At 35.5% G+C, this 17,631-nt stretch overlaps 1 protein-coding gene across 1 annotated transcript; it reads right to left on the bottom strand.

Moving 5' to 3' along the window:
• Positions 1-786: 786 nt before the first annotated feature.
• Positions 787-17,205, bottom strand: LOC135687423 (ubiquitin-conjugating enzyme E2 Q2). The gene is made up of 13 exons (XM_065203975.2): positions 16,547-17,205; positions 15,766-15,972; positions 14,602-14,676; positions 13,919-13,974; positions 12,734-12,824; positions 12,058-12,142; positions 9,510-9,570; positions 8,535-8,628; positions 7,014-7,072; positions 4,862-4,910; positions 4,046-4,144; positions 2,825-2,897; positions 787-2,116 (listed from the first exon to the last, which is right to left on the bottom strand). The coding sequence occupies exons 1-13, from the start codon at positions 16,709-16,711 to the stop codon at positions 2,085-2,087; spliced, it is 1,146 nt and encodes a 381-aa protein (XP_065060047.2). The 5' UTR covers positions 16,712-17,205; the 3' UTR covers positions 787-2,084.
• Positions 17,206-17,631: the final 426 nt, after the last annotated feature.

The raw sequence follows: 17,631 nt of genomic DNA, 5'->3' as shown, positions 1-17,631 counted from the left end.
ATCACATCGAAAGGAAGGACCAGAACACTGCTCGATTATCCTGGCTTCATTGTGATTTAAAAACCACCTTTGAAAGTAGGAAAAAAGAAAACGTTTTCAGACCTACGAATGCAAAGCAAACGAAATTTTACTGCTGATAGATAGGCTTGAGAAATCAGTATTTGTATTGTATTGTATTGTATTGTATTGTATTGTATTGTATTGTATTGTATTGTATTGTATTGTATTGTAATGTATTGTAGTGTATTGCTACCTTGAATCCGGAGATGTACGACACTGGGAAGCTGAGCTTATCGAGGAGTGTCCTGGTCCTTCCTCTCGATGTGACCACACCTCGTGATTCCGACGCCCGGAAATACAGAGAGCTGGCGACTCTGCTCACTCTGGGTGGAAGTTTGGTCATCCCAGGGACTCGAACCACAGACTCTAGAATCTTTAGCTAGCGCCTCTAGCCGCTTAGCTTTCCTCGCTACAATAATGCCTGCTTTGACAACCAAAGTATTTTTAATTTGATCCTAAAACCTTTCGATTTGATCTTACAGCGCCAAACCCAAGCTTGTTAACCAGTTCGGGGAATCTATTGCAACATAAACATAAAATATTTACATAAAATATAGTACGTATAGGAAACATCTCTAGCTAACCTGGCACAGTAGTAGACTGGTACCCACCCTGTATGAAGAAGGGTGGTTCACTGTCTTAGTGGTGTAAAAGCTCTATGTTGGAATTGTCTAAGCGATTGTTCCAATACGCGGAAAAAAAGACAACAAAGTAAGCTCTTCGAAGTACAATAAGAAACTTCATCTAGAGATATAACTTTACAGATAGGCCTAACTAAAATTTTTTACCTGATGATAAACGCAAAATTACAGTTTGAGATATTTAAAGAAAATTTTACTGAATGGCTTTAAATAAATCTTTGCAATGTTACCGCTCAGGTTTTACTGATGTTCTTAATTTTTTGTGAATTGATGCAAAAGTCCACCTAGCATTTTAAACATCTTTTAACTTGGCGAAAGGCGTTCACAGTTGAAAGCTGAGAAAATGGTGGAACAATTAAGGGTTCCTTTGCAGTGACTTTTAGCATTGGCGGTTTGAAGCATTTCAGCTTGTTTGGTAAAAATTAACATTAATTAACATTAATTACTCTTTTATTTACTTTTCAAACAGGAATAAAGAGCCTCTAAATACAAGTCAACAAGCAATGAGACAAACAGATAATGAACACGAAATTTAAAAAAAATCAGTAGTTAATGACACGATTATCTACGTTAACCCAATGTTTAAACGACATTTTCTACAAAGGTGTATTTTTAAAAGTCCTGAAATAATTTAGGCCAAAGACGCTACCGATTTATCGCTACCAATACCTTCGATGGTATCTTAATACCTAAGTATTGGTTTTTCAAGAACAGGTTTTCTCATAAAATATTGAAAAGTTATTCACCTTTAGTGAATACTAATAATTGAAAGCGAGCGGAGAAGAACGAAATTCTTTTTTGGTCTTTGGACTATACTTGAAAACTTCTGCTTGCATCCTCTCATCTTACAGTAGAAACTTTAACCAAATATCGCAAATACCCAGGCCAGTGTACTATTCCTTGGACTTACAAACATTCAAAGTCGACTAAATCTGCCCTAATTTATACAGTACATGATATTATCGGTAAGAATTTACAAATTAACAATCAAATTTATGTAATAATATGCCACGTATAGTTTCTTTTCAATGTAGGAATACCTTGCATATTTTATGGTATCTTCTTATTTCATAACTTGCAGTACCTTATCCGCTTTGCAAACTTCTTTACATCTTAAAGATATTTTGGAATAAGAATCTACTTCGTATTTCCTTATCACCAACAATATTTAGTGAATGTATTTATAGAATGAATGAAGCTTTACTGAATGGTGAAGCAATATAGATAGTGACAGAGTTCAAGAATTGTGTTTGTCCATTATCCAATCATTAAGAACAAAAACAGAAATGCTCTTCGAAGCAGAAATGTCCTTGAGTGATGAGCTTGGATCCTTGTGGAGCATCAAGTACTATGAAAATAGGTATTATGTAACAGATGTTGTGGTTAGCCTTCATCCTTCGGTGGGGTGAACCAACCTGTTTAAATGTAGACACAAAGTTAAGGAATGCCTCGACCTGAAAAGCCGACAGTGCTTCGCTTAAGATAAAGCTCTCGTGAAAGGCTCAGCAGAGAATGTGAAGGAGAATCAGAAGCTGCAAGCAAAGTCAAAATCATGGTGTTGTTATCGTTAAAAGGAAAACAGTCACTGATGTTTCATTGGTGATTTCTCACGGCTAAGCTAGGAATTCAGGCCCCGCTTACACGATACCGGATTCATTTCATATTGGATTCGTTTCATACCACATAGGCATTCTGTTTACACGACGAGGACCCAATCTGATATGCTTTCGCTCCAGTCAAAGTATTATTAGAACCAGTCAAAAAAGGAAGCTATAAATAAGATGCTGGTTTCGTGAAAAATAATGATGAAAAATTATCAAATTGAGAAGACAGCTTTAATATAAAAGAAAAAATCGACATTTACTGGCAGCAAAATAAGAAAAATAGTATTCTGGGACGTATGTGCTGTCATATAAAAATGATTTGTGAATTTCTGCTTCCAGTGTCAGGCGTTCAAATTTATTATTAGAACATTGGCTGGATTGGAAATGTAAAAATCTCTTTCACGTTACCGGAGCTGTTCATTTATTGCAAATTTTTTTAGATTTTATACAAGTTATTCAAGGTAATATTCAGGCGCAGAGAACACTGTTCAATTAACAGGATTGTGAAAAAGGACTTACCGCTTTTTTCGTGTATCTGAACCAAAGATTTAAAAGACTGCTGTGCACGTTGCAACGAATAAATCATGTTCGCCTGAAAACCAAACTTAAATTTATTAAAATATTTTTGTTACATTTTTACTCAACTTTCAACCGTCCTGTTCTGTACACCAAATAGCCTGTACAGCTCCGCCTGTACGATATCGAGCACTTTATAACAGAATTGTATAACAGTAACTTTCATTAGTTACATTTTCATAAAAAAATAAGAGGTACCGCCAGAATTCGCAATACACAGTAAAAAGATAGAAGACGTTTTAGCCTTACATGGCAAAACAGACGAGTGGGCAAAAAAACTTCGGCCAGCTCACCTTTTGCAAAGAGTAAACAAATGACAACAAGTCTTTTGCTTTAAGCGTATGGTTTTTGCTTACCAGCGAAAAATGTGAGCACAGCTAAAGATCTCACTCTTCAAGATATGACTGGCGACCGTATTGATATAATACGTAAGTAATTAAATATGTAAGTAAGTACATATTGCAATTAAAGCTCTCTATTGCGAGCCAACAGTTGGATAATGTATAATAATGTATATTATTCATCAATGCATATATGCTTCTCTAATTATTAAATTTAATTTTTTGTTGGTAGCAACCACGTCGTGGAGATATGGCTCCAAAGCTATACGGAGTTATTTCTATATGTCAATTTCGGCAAACTTAATCGTAAAAATTTAATGCTGAGAATTTATATGAAATGGCAGAAAATAAAATAGGAAAAATGTTTAGTTTGTATTAATAAGCTTATTAATTGATATCAATTAGCTTATTGTAATTGTTTATAATTGAGCTAGAAAATTTATCCAACTTTTAGAAAATGTTAAACAAAAAGAGTTGGAAGAGGTAACTTCCAGCCCTTCTGTTACCTTTAGAGAAAACAAGAGCCTTACGGGGCCTTTATCACACGCATGGTGTATCATTGACAAGCAAAGCTATTCCTAGGCCTATGAATTTTGGCATCAACGGTGAATTCATAATATGAAATTAGTGGAAATAAATGCTCATATAAAAAGATTTAATGGCGATTAATGCTTGAATGTTTATACTTTTGGTAGCTTACAATAGAATGAAATATTGAAAACACAGATGTGAGTTATGTTTGTATTAGTGAATGCATTTGTTGATGGAAAGAGGAAGGGAATGTCTAAATGAATCAAACAAATGCTCGAAATTGGACCCATACCCGTGCATTGTCACTGAAATTAATTCTTGCTTTGCCTTTAACGAGAGTTGCTGATATTTGCATAATGACAGCTTCAATTGAATACGCACTACTCCAACCCTGAAAAACGGTACTAACAAATTCAGATATTGTCTTTGTACAGCATTAAGCAAAAATAATCAGGAAGGTAGTTCACTGTGCATGCGTGATGCTATAAGGTGAGAAAGCCAATATACCGACCCTGATAATAATATTGGCAACAAAACAGGATTTATTCTATGTCACGCAAACTCCAGCAAGGTTGAATTAAAAAGCTCTATGATCAGGACGAGTGTCGGCAATCTGAAATAATGTTGGACCGTCATTCGAAGACACAGCACTAAATATTGAAATTTTTCAATACACGATTTCCTAGTTGTAATGTTGTACTCTAAATAGCTGTACTATCAATAGAAATTGTGCTAAAATAAAGTATGAAGAAATTGCAATGAGATAGGTAAACTCTGGTGTGATAGTATAGTTATAAAAACTTTTATTTACTAGTAATCAATAGAATGGATAGAATTTACATCAACTAAGCACGATCCATATCTTCGTGCTTTCTTGGGCACTAGTTAAGGGTCTTAGGCTTGATCTTCTTGTAGTAGAATTTCATGGTTTTCTGAATGATATCAAAGTAGTAATTGACCAAGGAAAGCCACCCTTATGCGATCCACGAATTATTATTATGCATAGAAAGTTAAAAGTTAAAAGAGGTAATAAATTTATGCACGCTGTGCAGATCGCAAAGTTTTCTTGCTTTTAATGCTAGAAATAAGTAGGAAATGACAAACTTACCTGTGGAGTTAGCAACTCCATACAAATGGCTCCTCCAGTGAGTACATAACTACAAACAAAGAGGACGCATGACTTTATAAAATCTTAAGATTGTCCTAAGATTGGTAAGAAGATTTAAAGCCACGGTCAATGAAAAACATCGTTGCAACGACTCTAGCTGAAGCTTCTAATACCATAATAGGGTGACTGATGGTAAGTACTTGAAAAATGAGTGAAAACTCCATGGGTGTTGGGAATATGCGAAAGAATGAATGTAGGAAAGAGAAAAACAGGGCAATCGAGAGAGAGAATGACGAAATGACAGAGGAATGAAAGAAGAAAAGCATAAGAAAGAGAGAAACAAATAAACAGACAAAGAAAAAAAACAAGAAAACAGGCTGGGTAGCCAAAACAAAGAAAGAAGGAATTAAAAAGAATGAAAGAGCAAAAGAAACAAAAAAACAAACAAAGCAAGTAGGAAAGAGTCGACAGAAGAAAGAATTATAGAATAACACCTCTAAAAGAAAGGTCAAAAGTGGACCTTATTCTAATTCTGGTTTTGCTTTGCAAAAATCATCCTCCAGCCCTGCTTCACTCAAAAATTATTTTGGGATGGAACATATATTCTGTTTTAACTGAACCACTCGCTCTGGTTAAAGGCAGTCTGTCCCCTATTGTGCTCAACTTTATTTTCACGGGAGTGAAATTCACGCACCGTTGAGCTTGATCGATAATTAAACGATTTAAACCAATCAGAAACAACTTTGATTCCAGAGCTTTTGAATCAAATGACTGTGTCTCCGTTGTAGTGAAGCTGTGTATAGAAAAATATGGCTCCCTGTTTGGTTTGTGCGTCAGATAAGTCAACAGCAAAAGGAAATGCTTCCATTATCATCATTCAATTCCAGTAATTAAATCTTCTTGCCATTCCCGATAGCTTTTTGCTAGCAGTTTCAAATGCCGTCCACTACCGCAGCTAGGCCAGCCAAAGCAAGCATCGTAATCCGTTATCCGTTAAGGCGGGAATACCTATTGTTAATATTAGCCAATCATTGAAGGGACAGACTGCCTTTAAGCCTTAGAGTTTTCTTGTCTTAACAAAATGCTGGCTACTCGACTTTATGTTTACAACTTTCAGCTGGCAAAAAAACGATTCTTTTTATTCAGACACTGCATTAAATGCAGGTGTATGACTTGGTTTTCAACAAAACTGTGGAAACGAAACAGTGAATGCAAATAAAAGAAATAATAAAAAAGAAATGACGCATTTAGAAAGTCATCGAAAACAATAACCTAATAAAATTGAGCTCTTAAAATACTAAAGGTAAGCAGCAATCACCTTTGCCTGATAAAGGGAAAAACTGATGACGTACCACTAACTATGTACAACAACTTAATTTTGTACACATGACCTGAACTTTTGAAATGAGTTTTATCTGTTACAGGTTGCCCAATACATAGCCACATGAGCAGAGGTTTTTGCCCCATCAAACCAATGAAATTTGGCCCTTGTTCTAAAGCTTAACAACCAGGCCGAAACAACAGAAATCCATTAGCAAAACCTGGGACATTCAATGACCATCTCAACCGCATTGCAACCATGTTACCCATTGGTGGTATTTCATTGTTTCCTTGCTGCTCATGTGGTCAAATTTTTAAGATTCTAAGAATAGATTAATGACGCCATCACTTAAACACTCTATTGCTTATACCGTAAATCCTTGAAATCCTTGAATTGCCTCGAAAAAGTCCTCCCCTCAAATAAGCCCCCACCCTAGAACTACAAATTGTCAATAAGCCCCCCCCTCGAATAAGCCCCCACTGCTACCGTATATTCTCGAATTGGACCCCTCAATTTGACGGTTTCTGCCATCTGAGGTTGCCTATGGCGTTTCATTGAATTACCACGACAAATTCGTACTTTTGGTAGTAATTAACTAAATGCTCATAAAGAAATTCATACTAAAATAAACAAGGTCTTTTAATAATGTCTTCTTATTGTCTACAATAATTTTGTAAGCCCCCCACCCTCGTATAAGCCCCCCTCTCGAATAAGCCCCCGTCCAAAAATATCAAAAATAAATAAGCCACCATGGAGCTAATTCGAGGATTTACAGTATGTTTAGGAACACATAACATGAATGAAAATTGTGTGTCATTAATAGGTACATACCCTCCAGTAAGAATAGGATAACACACACGAACGAAAGGCGGCTGGAATGGAAACCTTTCCTGCAAAAAAGAAATGTTAAATTATGAACAACTCGCGGAATGAGAATCAAAGGAATGCGTTTCAGTGACAATAGATCTAATAGCCAACATCAAGAGCCACGCGCGTATTAAACTTGAAGTTAGAGAAAGGCTAAAGTGCCTTTAGCTAAGCTCTAACAAGGGAAAGGGAGGAAGGATTAGGAATAGAGGAATAATCAAGCTTATCTATTTTTGATTTGAATGAAGACAGGTGGTCTGGAAGAGTCTGGAAACAGGAAAGAGGTAGAGTATTCAAAGCTTTATAAGATTTAAGGAGGAAGGAAGGTACTGGGCGGGTTTGCCAATACCTGAGTCTAATGGCAAAACGAAATCAAAACAGCCAACACAACGAGCAGACGATTCAGCTATATCAAAATTACAGCCAACAGCTAAACAAAAATGTCATATTTTGAAAAGATTTCCAGGGTTTTTACTATGAGTTGCATTTTATTCTTTGATGTCAAAAGACCTTGGTGCTTGCCCGAGAATCTAACACTGATGAAAATTTTGTTAGGAAGCATGGAAGTAATTTTATTAGAAAATCGATGTCGCGGTTCTATGAACCTATTCTGAAGGACGATTTAGCATTGAGTAGCAATGAGCATCATACCTTATAAAAACAAGCGGAATTTTCAAGAACGTTAAAATAGATCTTTTAGAAAAACCTATATTAAATTCTTGCTTATGTACGGTTCATTTTAAGATGTTTAAGAGCTAAAGGACGGGACAAAAGTTGTAATTTTACAATAAGTTGCGTCAATTAGGAAAATCTCCATTCATGGCAGAGACAGGGATTAAAACATTAAGAGTTGGGTTGTAGGTTTTACTACGAAACTTTTGAAAGTAGTCAAAATGCAAGAGGTTGATGCATATCCTTTTGTGAGGATAGATTGTCACTCAAATGCTTCAGATTGCACTCGCAAAACCCATTAGGGGTGAAGCTTAGTCTTTATTGGCGACCCAGGCAGGCTTGACACAAGCATAAGCTAAAGAGTACTAAAACATTCCGTTTCCAGTAAGGATATTCGCAGCACAAGCACAATTGCTGCATGAAATAAGGCCAAGCCTTATGCTTGTGCCTAGTCAGTTATCACTAGCAAATAAGGTTTTTGCTGGCATCGTGTTTGTGCCTGTGTCGCTGATAAGGACCAAGCTTGCTACCAAAGGAAAAAAATTGTTCTTTGTTGTTAAAGGGGTGTGACGGAAGTGCATGTATGAGACTGAAGGCAGCAAACGGAAATATTCAAATGAAGATTGATCCTTGATATTGTGCCTATTCCGGAAACATATACCTGCCTACCTGTTACACCCGGATAACTCTCTCGGAAAAAAGGCCTATACAGAAATGCATTAAGCATCGCCGAGTCAATATGATATCATTTTTCAAAAATGGGATTTATTTATGTCATATGTGTGTAATAGTATGTGTAGAACATAGACTTACTGTAAAAGTCATGCTTAATAAGACTCCATCAGCCGTTGCTTCTTGTTTTTTAAGAGTCTGAAGGTCTTTGTACAACTTGCTTTCTTTATCAAAACTGTAATGTCAAACAACATCAGTTAATTGAAACCACCATCGTAAATCATCATTGTAGTTTAAGCTGATGATATCTACTCACGATCGAGCCTTTGGACAAAGTATTTCTGTTCCTAAGGCTCACATTTGACAACTCCACCTTTTCATAATTCATAAAAACTTTGATTCCATTTGATATTCAAATTATTCCACACTAAATGTATCAATTTCCATCAAAAGCCTCTTTTGGAATGAAATACTGGAATCGAGTATGATTGAACAGGACAACAGAAAAAGTTCACACCATTACAACTATAATATTTTGCTCAACTTTGTTTATTGGCAAAAAGTGTGCACCTCACTAAATTAAAACGTAAACACTGGAAAATGAAAGCCACATTTTTACAAATAATCAAAGTATTGCTGATTTTGAAATCTTATTTTCCATGTATTTTAAAAAAAATTTTCGAAATCATTTTCATCTGTAAGTCAGTTTCATTCTGTAACTTTGAAAACCAGTCGATAAACAAAATAAAAATTTTCTAAGAACTACTTTAATTCGCTTGGTTGGAAACGCTTAAAAATTTCAAAACATAAGGGACAAAGAAACAATGATTCGTGAAAAGTTCTGCTACATCAATATTCAGAAAATTACAAAGCTATAATACAAAGACTGTGAGGAAAGTTCAGTGGCAAGATTCACGGACTACAGATCCAATTGTCCATGGTTCGAGTTCCTGAGAGTTGCCAGCTCTCTGTAATTCCAGGCGTTGGAATCACGAGGTGTGGTCACATCGAGAGGAAGAGCCAGGACACTGCTCGATAAGCATAGCTTCTCAGTGTCCTAAAAACTACCTTAGGATGCTAGGTTGCAACAGATAAAGACAAAGTAAAAAGATCTACCTTTTTAATTTGATTCTCCAATCATATAAACTATCTTCGTTGAGTTCAACAGTATACGAACCTATAAACACAATGATAACGTAAGCAAAGCTGAATAAGAGGCTGTGAAAAGTGAGTCTTGCAAAAGATAAGATGATATATGAAACGCTAGAAGAGGCACTTTAAAAATGCCTCAAGGTTTCTGGCCTCCATTTGTAAAAAGTTTGACCATTCATTTCTGGCATCTCATGTTCGGATGGAAATAAATTCTAAATAGAAAGTATATCTGCTTTTCCTTGCCATTCTATAAAGTATTTGTTCAGAGTTCATGAAAAAACACACGAACACGAGGGACTGATTGTTTCGACGTTTATAAGAACTCGCAATTAGGCAAAATTAGCGGACCTTTTACGTGATATAGCAACGCAGATGTCGGAGCAAAAGTATGACGTGATTGCCTCGGCCGGCCAGTGGTGCAATCAAGCTGGAAATTTGACCTTGAAGAAAGGAAAGCTGGAAAATCCAACCAACTGCATAATCTTTTAATTCACTAACATAGAAAATGAGCCTATCAGTTTGTTTCTAGATTTGACATGGTGTTCAAGTCTAAGCTGATCAACTAATTGGCTGTTTAAAACTTTACAGAACAATCGCTGAGTGAGAATACATAAAGAATAATGACCCTGAAAGAAGAGATGAGATTTCTCTGTTTCGGCGTAACACCAAAAATAGTAGTAACTTAGAGACTGGAGCTTACTCAAATGTTGGTAAAACGGCGTTAAAATTATTATACGTGTGTCATACACAGACATAAAGATGTATACCGTAAACCTTTTTCTAAGCCCCCTCTTAATTTAGCCTCTTCTTCATTAAGCCTTGTCTTCATGAATCTTTTTCCCATCAAGCCTTTTTATTATAAAGCCTTCTCTCCTTTTTTTACGTAAGAATTGAAATAACCATCTATCTACATTATGCACATGTCATGCAAAGGTCGGTTGAGACAATCACGAGGCAACCACACTGCACGGTCAACCTGATTTAGAAAAAGCCAGCAGAAGTTAGCCTGGATGATACTGAATAACCAAAGACAGGAACATCGAAGCGGGAACAGGAACTAGGCCGTATCTAAGGTTTTTTACTGACATGAATAGGAAGCTCAAACAGAAAAATAGAGAGTTCACAACACATGAAATTTTATTACAATTAACAAAGAGATTAGTTCTTTCAAATGCCTCCTCTTTGTAACGAACCTCTCCTCGATAGTAACCCCCTTCTCTACAATTCATCCCTTAAAGCCCAAAAGATTAGCTGCAATATTCCCACGGCTTCACAATGCTTTATAGAGTTTTACGATACTTACACTCCTGGTTTAGAGAAAACTATTTGCTAATTGCAGTCAAAAATCTAGAAGGTATGAAGTTGCAGCTTTGTGATTCCTACGAGCGCAATAATGGGGCAACTGATGCGATTTCAGACCTTCTTTTTCAAGACATTCAGTTACAATCTTGCAGATATAGTGTTGGAGAATCTATTTAGTTTCGAGAAAAAGCGTTACCAAAAGTTGCATGACATATTCTTGGCATTAATGGAGAAAAGCCATTTTCTAGGCAAAATAAATATTGGCTTAGAAATATAACGGGTTTTAAAGAAACAGATACGCTGTCAAAGAAGTAATTAAGTTTTTTGGATTGGATTTCAGGAATTTTGTTCAACTTCACGAAATCAGCTTCACCGTGTTGTAAAACTTGTTATTTCTTGATCCTTTTCTAATCTTGTCAAGACTTTTCAATGCAACTAAAGCCTTCAGAAGGTGCAGAGGTCAGTTAGAATCTGTGAAACTAATATCTCATTGAACATTAACCATCCACCCACTCAATGATCTCTTCATAATCAACTGGGTCGTGTCCTTGTGCAATGATGTCACGTCATATTACTTGCAATCAATATCGCATATAAAGACATGCCTGCTAAAAAGGCTAGTTATATAGGCAGTTATATGGTTTCATGTCTTTATAGATGGGCCTAAAGGAATGTAAAGGATGACACCATGGGTGTAAAACCGGGGGCAGGGCCTTTTTTAACATACTAACTGGGGGGGGCCATTGGCTATTGTCCAATGGCCCCCCCAGTTAGCCCATTGGCTATTGTCCTCCTCTTTATATTAACAAGGCTTCCTTTCTCCCCACCTCTCCCCCCCAACCGAAACTAATTTCCATTCGAAAAGGCTAAAATTTTTAACAATCGTTCAGCCTCGTTAGGTTGCTCCGGCCTCTTTTGGCACAATCACCATATGAAAGTATCAAAAATGCAGGAAGTGACAGAAACGTCACAGGACTGATCTTGTTGAACTCTAAATTTGACAAATACGTAAGCGCAACTTGTATTTATTCAAGATCATTTAAGGCCATGCGTCAATGAATGATCGAACCAACGCAGAAACGATGCGAGATTGCTAAATTTCAAATCAAACTAAAAAGCTGATGCAAATCACTGTTTTTTCAATAAGACTTTTTGAAAAACTGAAAGAGAATGTGCAGGAGTTGTAACATCGAATTAGCTTGTGACTCACCTATTCTGAAACTCTCTGATTTGTAAACGTTTCGTAGCTCCTTCATTAATCTATCCGTTGCTTGAACAGACCCACTGAATGTTCCCTGATCATTTGAAATAAAAATATCAGCAAAATGAAATATAAATAAAATTGTTGCTTTTAAAAAATGGGTGCCAAAATGAAAAAAGTATGGAATCCCGAACAGTACCAACATTCTTTCACCTAATTAGAGGAGTTGAAAAGAAGAAATTCCATCTGTGGGGCAATTCACTCTTTTCCACAGGGGATTCTCACAAAAACAAAAGGATTTCCAACAAAGGTGTACGAGATTGTCATGGAGTGATTTCCCCTTGGTAACATCACTAAAAATTAATAAAAGACGGGGGCCTAATAACAAAGTTGGAAAATTGTAAATGCCGTTATTTAGGGTTTAATAAGCAAATGAATGACATCTATAGTAAGAAAAATTTACCCAAAGGCTTAAATTACAAATTTTCTGAGGGCAATTTGTCAATCATTCATTACTTTAAACAAGTTCAAATTTATAAAAATCTATCACTACAAAGTTGCATTATCATATCTGTTGCTGAATATAACATTCACTCTTTCATCTAAAATGAATAAAGTTTGATTGCAAGAATTTTTTCTGACAGGTTTGTTTCTTCAGCTATGTAGATTGTGATAACAGACCTACCTTTAAATGTTCTTCCCTGTGATTCAATCTTATTTTTTCAAGAACAGCAAAATTTTCAGCACCAATTTCATCTTTTTCTTTGGATTCTTGTCTAAAAATAAGTTAAAAACGTGCTAGTCCTACCACTATTCAGAAATGATAGCATATGTTGACCCAAATGGAGCAACATGATCCAAATTTAGGTAATAAAGTTGTTTTTCAAAGCTTTTTAGCTAGTGCAGAAATTGGCTTGGTCTCAACAAACATTTTAAGAGTTTTAAAACAACAAACCTTGATAAAACTTGACCTAACAAACAGTCATACATGTTAATTAAGTTAAGAAGTGTGAAAATAAAATCTCCTTCGCAAACTAGTATTTCAAAATAAGTTAAAATATGAAGTAATTGACTATTGAATAATTTGTTCTTTGTGCTTCAAAGTCTCAATAGCATAAAAAAGCAGCTAACATTTGTTCATGCATAGGGTTTTTTTTTGCTCATGGCAAATTTAAGGTATTTACAACCAGCAAATGTAAATGCCAAAAAACGAAAGAGACATTATGACACGATTGACAGAGTAAGGTCGCTTTTTGATAATATCCATTTTAAAATCATGAAAGTAAATAAGTCAAGATTTGTGTAGAAAATTTTTTGTTTTGTTACTAGTTGACTTTCAATCTCACATCAATAAATATTCCCATTATCTTTCTGGTCTTTACCCGGTCATGCATACTCTGAGAAATGTGGGACAAAGAATACAAAATGTGTTTTGAGAATGCACCAAAATTGGGATGATGGTGTCATGGGCCAAGCTGCAAAGACACTTTTGTATTTGTATTCCTGCATTTTGCTGCCTGGCATCTAAAGGTAGTCTTCACAACACTGAGAAGCTGTGCTCATCAAGCAGTGTCTTTGCTCTTTCTCTTGAGGTAACTACACCTTGTAATTACTATGCCTGGGATTACAGAGGGCTGGCAACTCTCCTTACTCTCAGTGCAAGTTTTGTCATGCTAGGGGCATGAACCACGGACCCTTGGATCTGCAGTCAGCATCTCTAGCCATTGAGCTATCCTCAAACACTAATATGTGGCAAGCCATCCAAGGATTGCATAAAGAATAAACAGTACTACAGATTCCTGATCTTTTTAGCCATGGGATAGGATAAAGAATGTTAAAGAGCTAAAAAAGGCATGGCCAAAAAACTTACGAAGCAGCATCTTCTTCAAACTCTAGTTCTTCATCTAGTTCAAAATCATCTTGATCCTAAGGAGTAAAAAAACTTAATGTTACTTTTGGTTGGATGAGATGGAAAAAATTGCAAGAGTCAATTAGATGATAAGTTAATATGAAGTTGCTGTAGAAAAAAAATTAAAGTCAACTCAATGAAAATAAAGAATGGTCACTTCAACTTCAAACAATAACACATCAGATTATTGTGAACTTGATTAACGTTAATTTCATATTTGGTGGAGAATCTTTGCGATAAAAGATACAAGACATCCAAAAGACTGATATATGTGAAATAATTGAGGAAATCCAGAAACAGGATAATTATAAAATTTTGACAAAGACCTTTTGCCTCTGCCATCCACCTTGCAATGATTAAAGAGAAAGACATCCAAAATCATGAAATGGAAACAACAATATTTCTCTTTGCTCTTTACTTGCTAAGTAAAACTGATGTTTAAGAATAAATTTACTTGTTTAAGTATGCAGTTGCAAATTTCAGTTCCTCTACAAATTTTTCACTCCTTCAGTTTAGTTTTCATCATTAAAGAAAAGGCAGGCACAAGGAAAAAAGGCGTATTTTGATTATGCATGCCAATTCAATGAAGATGACCTCACAACATGTGGGGTATCTTGAAAACCAAGCATAAGGGTAAAAAATACCTCAATGCCTTCATCTTCATTTAAGTCTGCATCATTTTCAGCTATGTTTTCAGTGGTGGAATTCTCCAGTTCACCCTAACAAAATATGATACACGATATAAACCATGATAAAAAAAAACTATATACAACTATTTTAAAAAATCCATTCTGACAAAATCATAATGAGATATCATTCTGACAAAATTTAAATCTTTTGCATATTCAGATGAATGAAATCTTTACCAATTTTATGCTATCTGTATATGTTGATATTCTACTTTCTGCAAAAATATATCTTAAACTGATGATGCAAAAACAGATTATAAATATAATTGATGACATGCAAAAACAGAAAAAACAGATGATGCAAAAACAGAACTTATTCTGAATGTTGTCCTTCTGTGGCTAGATATTGTTTTGATGCTCAAATTTAATACAAAATCTTATTAGCAAGTGTTTAAGGAATTTTATAAATTAACTTCTTCTTGGCCCAGAGCATTCACATTTCAACAGAAAATTTATATTCAAGGGCAAATGGGTCTGAACAATGAGAAGAGTTAGAGATCTGTTGATACCCATTTTATAAGATTATCGGCAGGAGGTGCTCAAACCTAATATGGGGCTTAGGGAAATTTCTACCCAAAACTCTGAACCATATCCTACTCTTCAGGGAAGTGAAATTATTAATGAGCATCTCATTTGAGTTTACTATACAAGTTGTTGAATCCTAAAACCGTTACAATCAAATGTAGTTGCCACTCACTAAAAAATTTGGTACAACTTATGCAAAATTTTGCATAAACACATGGGTACAGCAAGGGGCAGATTTTAGAAGCAAAGATTGTATGGGGCTAGATAATGAGTGGACTTTGGTGCCACATCCTGCCTAGAAAATTTACCTTTTTGCAATTCAATTTTAACTATAAGATTCGAATCCTTGAAACTTTAAGCGTTGAAGAAAAGAAGAAAAATAAAACATAATCTTACACTTAATTACTTATTACTACCAAAAAACATCTATATCAAATCAAAGCAAATGTGACCTAATATCAAAAAAATATTGGGGGCTGTTGCATTACCCAAGCCCTACAAGAAAAGTCTGTCCCTGAATCTAGCTTTATAGCTTGTCCAATGATTAAGGTGTATATTGTTTATTATTCATTATCAACAAAAATTTTCTCTTACCATAACTGACTCATCATCTAAATTTTCCAAATATGGCGGTACTGGGGTATTTATCGTTCTCAGCAGCTCCTTTACAAGGTACCTTGTCATAGCAAGAAGAAGTCTGTTTGACTGTGTGCTTAAATTGTTCACAGCCTCTATAATATCTGTAACCGCTGCATCCTCTGACTCTGAAAACCACATTGGAGGTGGCTGTGGATATATTCCCTAAAATTCATTCAGATATTTTCAGAAGTGGGGTTTACAGAGGTTTTAACTACTTGCAAACAGACAATTTTGTTGCCTGTTTGTTGCAAAAAAAACAGATAAATGTTGAAAACTGGAAATACACACATAACATAGAGGAAACAAAAACAGGATATGCCGTCATTGTCATTCACACATAATGAAATTAGCTGAATATTGATATAATGCCTTATAAGAGGATGTCCATGAACTATTTGAATTTGTCATCAGCTGGCTATATATATTCAACACTGTTGACATAATTGCTAAACCTATTCCACAGTATAATTTCATATCATCACAAGGAAATGACAGGTTAGTCTATTCCAGATGGCAGTGTCAAATTAGGAAGAGAATTTTGAGGAATTAGTGAATACTTTTAATCTCTTTTTGAAAACAGAAAAAATGGCATGGAGATTTCCATAAATTCTAAGAAAAAAGAGAGTATTCTTTTTTACCAGAAACTGAATATCAAAGGTCCTTGCTTATGAAACACTGAAAATCAACTTAAAGAAGCAAAATATATTTAAGTGGCGAGATTCAGACTTAAACGTACAGTGATGTTGCAGGATACGACATGCTTCATCCCATTCTTTCCAATAAAATGAAATGTCAGGTCGTCAAGGGTTGCAGAAACAGTTCTGAAAAACTCATGTGTCCTTGGAAAAGTATTTTGGATATGCTTCACTTCAAACTTCAATCCTTGTAGGTTCTGCGACATATTTTTACGCCTTTTGGTCTTCACCAGGTTCGTGGCGTCGAGTATAGATCCGAGAATGGCTGCCAGGACTTGACACGTTATAAAATGGCTATCACTTACTTAAACCAACAACTAAACCACACAATTCGATCATCTCAACAGCTTGAGCAGTGCTTTTTCATCAAAAAGTTTATTTTCTTGATAACCATGCAATGCCGAGTCATAAAAGTATGAAAAATCGTGGCCCTCTTTCAGCAAAGCTCGCGCTGAATTCAACAACGCAACATCAACAGTAGGAACTCGATTGTTGGTTTCCTCATTCCGATATCCGTTGGTCTTCCTACTTCGATTTAAAAAAAAAATAATTATATTTTGAAAAATATACTGCAAATATTTTGAATCAAGAAAGAATCACTTCTTCCTGGAAAAGACTTGATAAATCACAGATGAATTTCCATCAAGCGAAGGCCACCAAAATGGCCTAAGTTACGTTGCTGTATAAAAGAGCAACAACAGCAACTGTAGGTTGTGTGAGTTAGTGGTCACCAAGGTTATCGAATTGCCTTCTTAAATACAGTTTTAGTTTACACTCCAAAGATAGTTTACACTCCTAATGTATACGCCCCGTTAATACCAGTTTATCAGCTGCAGGTCAACCTTCTTTAGTGAAATGAAACCTAATTAATGATAGCATGTGGTTCCAAACAGTAAAAACCATATTTGATATGCTCTTTTGGTACACTCTGCAAACGCTGGATAATTAATTAATGTCCCTAGTTTGCCACTTTTCTTTCAGATATAAACTACACTACCAGGGGAAAATATTCCAACACCTGCGAAGGCAAATAATAGGGTTTGCGGAAATAATTTTTTGCTACTTGATTAGACTATTGTTTAATCAGCCAACAACACCCAAGTAAGAAAAGAAATCAGTCTGATGG

Source organism: Rhopilema esculentum, chromosome 20 (assembly GCF_057945365.1).
Source record: "Rhopilema esculentum isolate cy_ngs chromosome 20, ASM5794536v1, whole genome shotgun sequence".
Taxonomy (NCBI): domain Eukaryota; kingdom Metazoa; phylum Cnidaria; class Scyphozoa; order Rhizostomeae; family Rhizostomatidae; genus Rhopilema; species Rhopilema esculentum.
This window is presented reverse-complemented; position numbering and strand designations above follow the sequence as displayed.